Raw genomic sequence first — 12,150 nt, 5'->3', positions numbered from 1 at the left:
GGCCAATGAAAAATAAGATTTTAAAATTATTTTTGAATTAAAAAAGTCGAGTGCCACATAGATAAATAATTAGGTGCTACGTACATATTTTAATTAACCACTGATATATAAAACTCCATCCAAAATCAAAACACTCTAATAATTAAAAAATAAATCTAAAATAAAATTTAATTCAAAATCAAACATTAACCTATTCTAATATATAAATATAACAGTTGTTATAGGAGTTTTATTTTAACTTAATAATTTAATAGAAACTGTGCATCACACGGGCTAAAATCTAGTTATATTAATTTTGTATCCACTATAATTTTTTTATAATAAACGATTGAATATTCATTTTTCAACATTAAATCTAAAACTTTTATTTTGCATATTTAATTTAGCATTTGACACCATTTATTTTTAGTAGACGAAATAACTACTCACTATTCCCTCAAAACAAGCAAAAAAAAAAAAAAAACGATTATAATCTTACGCCCTTCTCTTCTCTCTTTTTCTCTCTCTAAGAAAACCACCTCCCCTAAGGAAACTCCACCGCCCCAGCTCGAACCTCGCCGGTGGCCAGGCACCTCTCCGGCCAGCTACCGGCGAGTGTTCTCTTCTTAATTTTCTTTAGTTTAATTAAGTTTTTCTTCGGCCTCCTTCAACTTAAGATCGGTCAGATCTGTTTTTATCCAAGGAGAGGAGTTTTCGGAGGCGAAGTTCTTGTGTTCAAATTCAAAGGTGACAAAGAAGTGGACGATCTCAATCTAAAAGCCACCCTAGTGCCGCCGCGGAGCGATTTCAGAGTTGATTTCCTTGGTGGTAAAGGTAAAATTAGGGATAGGGTTTTAATTTGGGGTTTTCTTGTTTTTGCCTAGCAGGGTTTCTTAATTTAAAGCATTGAGTTTGGAGGTTAATTGATCGGGTTAGAGAGTCAACTTAGGCGGCTTTCCATCCCTTCTCTATTCGCCGCCGTCGTCGTTCGTCGGTAAAGGTATTTTTAGGGTGAGGGTTGTGTGAACTTGGAATAGCTGTTTGTTTTGGGTTGTCTCTTGTGTAAGTTGTGGGTAGTACCCTGTGTGTTGGTTTCTTGGCTTGTTATCCTGATTCCGGCTAATCGCCGCTGTCTTGTTTGTGTCGGACCACCCCGATCTGGACGGTAAAGGTAATCACCGCCGTCTTGTAGTGTCGACTTACCCCGACCTTGATAGTAAAGGTAAAGGTTAGTTTAGTGTTTTAGGTTTTGGGTTAAACTTGCCATTTGTGTGTTGCCCGTATCTCCTCTGCTTTGCTTTGTGTTAGTGCTAGGTTCAAGAATGGTCTATTTTAGTAGGCTTGGCTGGGTGGTATTGTTCTTGGTTTTTTTTGGTGTTAGTAGTTGTCCTTCTGCTATTGTTGAGTGTGGGTTTCAATTGTGGATTCTAGTTGTTTGGGTTTCAAGTGATTGTTCCGTGAATTTAGGTTCAATCTGGAGGTGGTATAAGGTAGTTCAATTACTGGGGTTTATGGTTGGTTTTGGAGACTTAATAATGGTTGAAGTTCTCTCTTTCTCTATAGTTGTTAATGGAGGAAGTATAAGTCAGTGTGTATTGGGGAACTTCATCTCTTTCGGTTGTGGGCTTGGAGTATGCTGCTCTGGTAGTTTGATGAGGGAAGGATTAGTAGGAGTTAGGAAAGGTTTGTGTCCTAGGGTAGGGGTTGTTCTCTGGTCGTGGAGGTTAGCTTATGTTAATCCCCATTTTAGGTCAGCGTTGAGAATGTTTCTTGACGCTTTCAAAACCCCAAATGTTAACGCTGCTCCCCAAATTTTGGGGATTCATAGCATGCTATCCGAGTTATGTTTATTAACTCAAGACGCTTGTGTTAAACTCACATGGTCTTTCACCCTTGCCTTGGGCGTTGTTATCTTTTCGGTGCTTTCCTTGTCTTTTAAGCTCTACAGGTTCTCGAAAGAGACTTCAAATGGTAATCGTCCTGGTTTCTGCACCATCTCTTATAAAGAGTTCACACTCACAAAAGGCCTTGGCAAAAATCAAGGCAGGTTCGACAAGCACGGGATGACACAAGAAGAGCATACCTCCCTCTTGGTGTTGTGGCCTATGTATTTTGTTACCTATGAAGTTTGTGTAATGGTCTATAAAGACCTTAGTGGTTTAGTAGTTGTAGTATGTAGTTTGTAAAACCTTTTCAATTATGCAAATTTAAGCCTATGTCAAAAAAAAAAAAAAAAAAAAAAAAACAAGCAAAAAAAAAGTACGCTCTTTTTTTTAGTGCACAAGAGGGTCTCAACGGAAAAATTAAAGCAAAGAACTGTGACCCAAATTCAAAGGTGGGTGTTGGATTATCTCGAGTTCTCGATAGACCTACGTGTCTGTTCGACTCTGTTGGAACTTATACTTACTTTAGTATAAGTTTTAGTTTGTTTTATTAGTTTAGTAAGTTGGTTACTAAAATATTAACTTGTACATATGTTAGTATACATATCTAAGCTTGTATTATTATTAATTACACAATTAAAACACTGTAGTATTTTGTTTTTTCTCTCAAAGCCACGAGCTCTTCAAGGCTTAACAATGGCATCACTCTTCCTTCCTTTCTTCTTCCCTTAATTTTAAAAGACTCCTCTATTTGCAAGTCAATCTATCGCTTTGTTTCGTTCCGCATAACAATGAAAGAGAGCAACCTCTCAGTTTTGTTCCTTGATCAATTGGTAGCAAAAATTCAGATTTTCTTGCCTATATAAGTCTTGTGGAAGGGTTTATCTCGGGAGGAGCTAAAGAGAATCAAGCACGTAGTTCAGTATGCAGTCTTTTCATCTTACAATTAATGGATGTTATTTGGAATTGCAATGTAATCCCCCGTAAATTTATAAAGTTATTAATATATTTTAGCGTTTAATTAATTATATTTAAATGAAAATTTGTGAAGTTTAGTAATAAATATATACATATATATATATATATATATATTGAATGTATATATATATATTTTATTTAAATGCATTTCAAATATCTTAATGATCTATGAAATCAAACATTTTTAGAATCATAATTCGAAAACGATTTGAAACATAGAAACAATTCAGTTTTGGAAAAGTATTTCTATTCGGGTTCGGACTCGAACACTATTAAAATAAGAAAAGAATCCTAATTCTAGCCCAATTAAAATACCCAAGCCCAAATAAACCCATAACCCCACACCCATGTTTAACTTCACGTGGAACTCCAACCCTCTCCTACCTTTCACGTGAACAGTAAACCTACAAACCCTCTTTGCTTGCTTCTCTCACCACCACCGTTAGGGCATACCACCATCACCACCACCTTCACTGCTACGGAACGTAGCTGCCGCGCCGCCCAGCCGCCGGTAAGTCGCGCTCCTCCCTTCTCCCTCTCGCACGAGAACTCATTCCTCCTCTCCCCTTTCTCTTTTCGCACGGAACCAGCAGTCACCACCCACCGGAGCCACAGCTGCGGTGTCTAACCTCCACGGCCCTTCCAGATCCCGTGCGCGCCTCCCTGCCTGCTGCCGCCGACCAACTCGTTCGCTCTCCTCTTTGTTTCGTTACTACTCCACACCGGCCACCACCACCAGCGCACTCGACCTCCACCTGCGCCACCACCCAACACCGCCCTACCGCCGTGGCCTTGCCGCGCCACTGCACCAACCGCCGGCAGCCATCCTCCGCCGTTGAATCCGGTGGTGCACCACTCACAGCTCCCTCCTCCGCCATGCACTTCACCCCCTCCACCCTCCTCCTCCCTGTTTTACCATAGTCTTTATCACCCACCACCACCACCAACCCTGATCTTTTCCCGGCGATTTTCGACCGAGATCTCATCATTCGAGTGCTTGTAAGATGGTTCGTTGGATTCTTGATTAGCCTCATTCTTTGAGATGAATAACAACATGGTTGTTGAAATGGATTGTGACGAGTCTTGTAACATGAAGATGATGAAATGATGCCTGCCATTTTTATTTTTTTATTTTGTTAAGAGGTGATTGATTCAAATCAATTTTGAAACTAAGTAAACAAAAATTATATTGGTTGGATGTCTTTTTAGGATGAGCCAAACAACTCTCAGATTCTTTGATTATGCTTGCTAGCTAATGATTGCTACTGGACAAAAGTCATTAACTCAATTGAAGTGCATTCCAATTGATCATAGTATAATAGTGTTATAAATATTAGTCCTATCCTTATTTGGTTATTTCTTAAACCCCAAGTAAATTAAATGTTTTATATTAATTTAATTTATGATTGGATTTTAATTAAATTGATGATTTTTATGATTTATTAATGAATTTCAGATTTTAATGTTGAATAATTAAATAATTAATTTTCAGATTTCATAAATTGTTTGAAACGAGAATTTGAATTATTTAAAGCATTAATTTTAAGGTTTAATATTTTAAATTCATGGTAGGATGATTATAAGTTATTAAATTATTATTTTTTTTGTGATTTTAAGCATGTTGAAAATATTTTGGAGTAGTTTTAAATCACCTTATATTGCTGGAAATTTGTAAAGGGCGTGTTTATTGAAGTTTATGATAATTGAGGAGGTTTAGTAGTTAAGTATTGACATTGGGGAAAGTTCTAAATACGTTTAGGATGCATTTAGAATGCTTTATTATGGTTGCCAATGATTAGAAATTGATTGGGATTACTTGTTGGTTGTTTTAGACAACTTTTGAAAGTGTTAAAGTGGCCTATCAGTTTGTTTACACAAGGTACGTACATACCTGTGTGCTTGGAATGTGTGCTAATTGTTGAAACCATGTTGAATTTGTTGTTGAACTTGGCTATGTTGATATTATTGTTGAACTTGGTGATGTTGATATTATCGACGAACTTAGTCTGGTTGAAATTGCATGTTTAATACTGTTGGATGGACGTATTGAACCTATATTGCATTAAGAGAATTATAACATGTTAGTATGGATGATTGATGCAAACATGTTTGATTGGGAACACTAGATTACTTTGTATATGTTGATTCAGATCAGTTGATTGTTGTTCCTTTTTTAGCTTTTCACTACTTTATGAGGGTCGATGACCTTGTTTAGTAAGTTGAAACTTTATACCCATATACAGGGTTGATCATGGTTAAAGGAAAGGTTGGGTAAATTGGAATGAGTCTTGATTGATGCCTTTATGATCACGTACTTAAATTCCAAGATAAAAACAGTTGTGAACGAATGTGGATTATATGCCTTATGTGATTGTTGAGTCATAACAGAGTCTCAATTCGTAAATCATGTAAAGTGAAACTGAGTAGCAATAGCTTTAGACTGTGCACGTCTAAAGTGACGGACAAACAGGAGTTGGGGTTCATGGTGGTAGCCCATGGCCTTTATCTCGGACCGGATTGATCACCGTGTCCTATTTTTATTCAAATGTTCCTCGATATCGCAGGTCTCTGAGGTTACGAGTCGCGCCCGTACCTCGTCTTCCTTAGTGAAGGCCGTCGGACGGTCAACTCGGTCCATTGTCTATTTCAACTAAAATAATATTATTGTTGTAAGTCTAGCCTAGTCTAGTCAAGTATGGTCGTCAAATTATCATGTTTTGTCTGCCCCTTGTTTATGTTCATTAGTATCATGTTAGGGTTGTTCGTTTAATAGTATCATGTTAGGATTATTATTGTTTAGTATGTAGTACTCAGCTTTGCTGATTACGTGCTTTGTTTGTGTGTGGTGATCATGGCTATGCCTTATTGATCCTGTGATGACCCATCTTTGGTGAGCAGTCTCTAAGGATCAATAAGCGTTGCCCATCTACAGGTTTGAAGATGATGCATCATTGGGATCGAGATTAGAGAGCTTGTATTTATTTTTGTTTTGCTAAGTGACTTGGGTTGTTAATTTAGACTTGAAACTTGTCATACTATTTATATTTCCTTATTTTCGTTAATTGGTTTTTGGATTTAATATGTAATTAATTATTTATAAGACTAAAAGTTAGTTTTATGTTTTCCGCTGTAAAATTCTGAATAAGCCGTTACGTTTTCACACGGGCGATAATGCCTTGATAATTCTCTACGTTTTATGTTAAAAAGTTATTTTAGAAAAGAGAGAATTGTCGGGGTGTTACATGCAACATCGAAAACTTTGAACAGGGGTACGGCTTAGTTTGTAGTTATGGCTGCTGATATTTAGCCATTTCTCCATCTTCGTTAGTTGGCTGAAGATAAGGTACGTACATTTTCATTAATTTTTTCATTGTTGTTGTTAATCATGCTTCAATTGGTTAAATGTTTTTCAATCCTCATTCTCATCTACTTTGGCCAATTTATACACATTTAAGGCTCGTTTGATCGTTATATGTCATATTTTGACTAAAATAACAGTTTTCGCTCCCAACTCTCAATTCTAATGAATCAAAATAGGAATTCTAAACCCTTTGCATGTTTAATACACTTAGTATTAGGTTGTCAATCTTCCTTCTCATTTACTTTATCTACTTTGGTCAGTTTAAGGGTCGTTCGATCCTTTTATGTCATATTTTGACAAAAATGACCGTTTTCGCTCCCTACCTCAACTCATGAACTAAAATAGGAATACTTAACCCTTTACATGTTTAAAATAATTAGTATTAGGTTGTAAATCCTCATTCTCATATACTTTGGTCAATTTATGCACATTTAAGGCCTGTTTGATCGTTATATGTCATATTTTGACTAAAATAGCCGTTTTCGCTCCCAACTCTCAACTAATGAACCAAATTAGAATTCTTAACCTTTTACATGTTTGAAATACCGCAATTTAGAAGGTGGACCATGGTGCACATAGAGCATGGTGCACCTTAAGAACATTAGTGTATAATTAAAAGAACATCTGGTTACGTAAAAAGAACATCGACATATTTTTTTTTTATATATTTTTAATAAATTGTGATTTTTTATAACGAAAAAGTAAAACATTATATTGCATGTTCTTTTGTCGTAATGTCATGTTCTTTTGTTTATGTACGTGTGTTCTTTTGGTGCACATGCTCTATGTGCACCATGGTCCATAGTCCACGGATTGTTGAAATACTTAGTATTAGGTTGCCAATCCTCATTCTCACCTACTTTGGTCAATTTATGCACATTTAAGGCTCGTTCGATCCTTACACAGTGGCGGAAATACAAAGTGTCCCGGTGGGTCACGTGACCCAACGAAATTTTGGGAAAAAAACACAATATAGCTGTAATCTAAGAGGCCAGTTATATCCTAAAGCCGGTCTCATATCTTATACTAGAAAAACCTAACTATGCACATAAGACAACGGGTTTAACTACCGATAATTCTATGAGACCATTGCTTTAAAATAACCGGTCTCTTAAAAGTGAGTAAAAGAGAGCTTCTGTATTCAATTCAAATCTAAGAGACCATCTGTTTAAATACATGTTCTCTTACATTGAGTTATTTAATTCATATAGAAACCGTAGAAAATATTTGTAATAATTTTGTACTCCGTAGGTATTTGATTGTAATATGAATATGGATTATTTATTATTTTTGGTACGATAATTTTTTTTAATATATATTATGTATTGCGCATGATGGTGACCCAACACCCTAAACATCCTGGATACGCCATTGTCCTTACATGTCATATTTTGACAAAAACAGCCGTTTTCGCTCCCAAATCTCAACTAATGAACCAAAATAGGAATTCTTAACCCTTTACATGTTTAATATACTTAGTATTAGGTTTCCGATCCTCAATCCCATCTACTTTGGTCAATTTATGCACATTTAAGGCTCGTTTGATCGTTATATGTCATATTTTGACTAAAATGGTCGTTTTCGCTCCCAACTCTCAACTAATGAACCAAAATAGGAATTCTAAACCCTTTACATGTTTAAAATACTTAGTATTAGGCTGCCGATCCTCATTCTCATCTACTTTGGTCAATTTATGCACATTTAAGGCTCATTTGTTGATATTTGGGATCGAAAATGTCATTTTGGGCCAAATATGACCTATATCGAGGCAAAGGAGCCTTAGATGTGCATAAATAACTTGAAATGAATCTTAGTAACCTCTAACTAATCATATGAAACCTAAACAAGGTTTAGAATGTGTCCTTATGTTCATTTGTTGATATTTGGGATCGAAAATGTCATTTTGGGCCAAATATGACCTATATCGAGCCAAATGAGCCTTAGATGTGCATAAAGAACTTAAATGAATCTTAGTAACCTATAACTAAGCATATGAAACATAAAAAAGGTTTAGAAAGTGTCCTTAGGTTCATTTGTTAATATTTGGGATCGAAAATGCCATTTTTGGCCAAATATGACCTATATCGAGCCAAATGAGCCTTAGATGTGCATAAAGAACTTGAAATGAATCTTAGTAACCTCTAACTAAGCATATCAAACATAAACTATGCATAAAGAACTTGTAATGAATCTTAGTAACCTCAGAAAGTTGTTTTTAAATAGAAAGTTATCTAATCAAATATGTTTTCCCTTTTTAAATAGAAAGTTATAGACTAGGTATAGATTCCCTTTTTAAATACTAGGTATAGATGTGGGGATAATATTCCCTCCATAAAATAATGTTGGGATAATAAATCATGTTACACGCAAACTAAATCATATCTTATTGATTAATAATGCCTGGGATAATAAATTAATCATGTAATTAGCACGCAAACAAAATCACATCTTATTGATTAATAACGTATGGATAATAAATGATGGAGTAATCAACACGCAAAGTAAATCCTTCACACTTAAACAATTAAACATCACATATAAGTATCGAAGACAAAAGAGGATCAGAAACCCCAACAAGTTTAACACCCTCATCTTTACATTGCAATAAAATCTGTATAACTCTTTCCGAGATCACCTCACCCGGTGTGGTAATCGGAATACCAGGTGGAAATGGACATACCAACTCCCCACATATTTTCCCGACGGCGTCTTCAATACTCACCTTTTTCTTCTTAGCAAAGAAAGCCTCTCGTGGAGCTAATTCCATCTTAATATCAATCCACGGTTCGAGATCAACTCGTTTATTTATTGAATGTGAGAAAGTGTGGGACCTTTCTAGGTTAAAATTTGGAGACGATATAAAATTCTTAAACCCCAATATTAGCCTATCTACGTGTTCTTTACAAGTTCCTGGACAAAACGGTAATGTTATAAACCTTGGTCCAGGGAGCTCTGAGACTACCTTTTGATCCATAAATAAGAAGTCATCAACTTCATAACCCGAAAACCCGAGATCAAATACTCCGACAGTAACTCGTAACGGGTCGATGTTAGGGAAATCCAAGATGGTGTAACCTGGGATTAGTTTGATTTTATGTTTAGCCTCCATTGCTAAATGGACCGGGTTGTCGAAAATAGTTGACGGGTTTTGGCTCAATTGAGATGTTGTAGCATCCAATGAAGCTAAAAGTAAAAGACTTGGACTAGTAGTTTGAAGGCTTTGAAGGCATTTGCTGAAATGCCCCTCGAGTTTTGCCATAATTCACCAAACGCCCATCAAGTTTCAATAATTCATAAAATACCCCTCACAATTCGTACAAATACCCAACATACCCTTACTAATAACGGACCGTTAGTCTGCCGTTAGCCAAGTTTCCAATTCACCCAAATGCCCCTATTCTGAAACTTATTTCCCCAAATGCCCCTATTGTGAAACTTATTTCACCAAATGCCTCAAACTTAAATATAGCTATTTTGATGTTTCAACGACTAGTTTTTGTGTTTGAAAGGTAGTTGTTGGTCACGGTTGACTATAAAAGCCCCTTTGTTGAATGGTTCTTGTAAGTTAGATGTTATTTTGATTTGCTTTGCTAATTTCATAAGATTTTTGTCATGAGTTTTCTTTCAAAATCATCATCCACACCCAATGAGTCCACATATATTAGAGTACCTACCAAATTTTGTTATTGTGGTAGGAAATTTGTCATTCGAAGCTCTGATACAACATTCAATCCACAAAGGTTGTACTACAAGTGTGATCCTTGAAACAATCTGAGATGGTGCAAGGGAGTAGTTGAGCAAGAAAACAAAGGGGCAACAACACGAAGGATAATGCGGGGGAAGCTTAGACGAAGGAGAAAGTATTGAAAACAGGCGAAACAGTAAGATGCAAGAAGAATTGAAGCAAATGAAGAAGAAGCTAAAACAACAACAAAAAGTAGTCAAATTTGTAATACAAATGGGATATTGATGTTTGTAATTTTACTGTTTGTAATCATGAAGTAAACACAAGTAATGAGAAATAAATTCACATTTCATAAATAATTGATGTTGCATAATCTGCACAAAATACCGAAGTGGGAAGCATTTCTGTTTTTAGCTTCACTTACAAAACATCTTTGCACCAACTACATTTAATGTTATTTTCTACTCAATGAATATGTGCAAGATCAAAACAGATGTGCACAAAACTACCCAAAAAGCATTAGCAGCTATCCAGAAGAGCTTGTGGAACACCACTTCAACCTCCATTCCTACCACAATAACAAAATTTGTTAGGTATCCTAATATATGTGGACTCATTGGGTGTGGAAGATGATTTTGAAAGAAAACTCATGACACAAATCTTATGAAATTAGCAAAAAATAACATCTAAAATACAAGAACCATTCAGCAAAGGGGTTTTTATAGCCAACCATGACCAAGAACCACTTTTCAAACACAAAAACTAGCCGTCGGAACATCAGAATAGCTATATTTAAATTTGGGGCATTTGGTGAAATAAGTTTCATAATAGGGGCATTTGGTGAAATAAGTTTCAGAATAGGGGCATTTGAGTGAATTGGAAACTTGGCTAACGGCGGACTAACGGCCCGTTATTAGTAAGGGTATGTTGGGTATTTGTACGAATTGTGAGGGGTATTTTATGAATTATTGAAACTTGATGGGCGTTTGGTGAATTATGGCAAAACTCGAGGGCATTTCATGAAATTTCCGAAATAAATAAGATGTTACGGAGTTTCGACTTTGATAATGAAGATAAAACATTGGAGGATTCCTTGTAGGTAAAGTTATATATATAAAAAAAAAAAAAAAAAAAAAAAAGTATAAGACGACAAAGTTGAGAAGGCAATAAGTCGGATTGATATAGATGGAAAATCCTACGATCTTCGGGTAGAATGGTAGATTGTGTTTGTACTCCCTCCGTATTTATCTAAGAGATACACTTGTTTTTTCCGGTCGTATTTATTTAAGAGATACACCTGTCATATTTAGTAACTTATCAACCCCACCATCTAATTAAATAATATATCTAGTTTACCCTATGACTCAACATCCTATTAAACAAATAATTTTTGAAAATCCACCTCACCTCCACCCTCCAAAATGACATGGTCCCCACTTATTAACTTATTAAATATATACCCAACCCTATTTGCTTTATTATTTTATTTCATTCAATTCTTATTCTTAATACCCTTGTCTGACCAAGAGTATCTCTTAAAAAAATACGGATGGAGTAGTATTGAAGCCCCAACACGTCATCCTAATTTTGTCCTTGTTGAAAATTGCTTCGTATGTTATTTTTTATAGGCTGATTAATCGCCACAAGTTATATTGAACGTTTTCCACGCTTTTATAGTGACCGGTTGGCCGGTGCAAACCGGATTGCCCGCAATTTCGCGCATTAAAATAATGGAAGGGAAGAATCGAAATCGAAAAGCGTAGAAGAATTGGAAAACGTAAAAGATGCATGTTTTTTTTTTAAAGCAACGGTGTTCACCCTTAGGGTTAATCTGGATTTAGGGCGAGTTATGGTAGATATTTCTAGTCGCCTCCCAATTGTTATTGCGGGAGATCGAACACGGGACCCTCTCTACCAAGTTCAGCTTCAATCACCACTGAACCAACCAATAATTGGTGTAAAAGATGCATGTTAAGTAAGTATGAATTTATCAAATAGATAATGTTTTGATTAGTGTGGTTAATAATTTCTGTTTATATAATGAAAATTTGATGTGCATTTTGACATTCATCAGCTAGCTCAATAAAAGCTCGTTTAATATGAGCAATATTTGTAATTCATACCAAGTCAAGTCATCCACCAAATTACATCGATGGTTTGTGCAAATTAGAAACTTTGATTTACTAATAAAGTTAACCAAAACAATTAGCTCTAACTATATTGAGAACCGACAGCGGAAGCAAATTTCCTTGAAAACAAAGAGA

General features: G+C 35.7%; 1 protein-coding gene across 1 annotated transcript; it reads right to left on the bottom strand.

Annotated features, from left to right (window-relative positions):
* Positions 1 to 8,725: 8,725 nt before the first annotated feature.
* Positions 8,726 to 9,460, bottom strand: LOC110784007 (uncharacterized). Its single transcript, XM_021988418.2, has one exon. The coding sequence runs from the start codon at positions 9,458 to 9,460 to the stop codon at positions 8,726 to 8,728; it is 735 nt and encodes a 244-aa protein (XP_021844110.2).
* Between the last annotated feature and the right edge of the window lie 2,690 nt (positions 9,461 to 12,150).

The sequence above is a fragment of the Spinacia oleracea genome, chromosome 1 (genome assembly GCF_020520425.1).
Source record: "Spinacia oleracea cultivar Varoflay chromosome 1, BTI_SOV_V1, whole genome shotgun sequence".
Taxonomy (NCBI): Eukaryota; Viridiplantae; Streptophyta; class Magnoliopsida; order Caryophyllales; family Amaranthaceae; genus Spinacia; species Spinacia oleracea.
Note: the sequence above shows the minus strand (reverse complement) of the source record. Positions and strands in the feature narration are given on the sequence as shown.

Coding starts and splice junctions, on each gene's coding strand:
- LOC110784007 (XM_021988418.2), bottom strand. CDS start 9,460: ATGGCAAAACTCGAGGGGCATTTCAGCAAATGCCTTCAAAGCCTTCAA.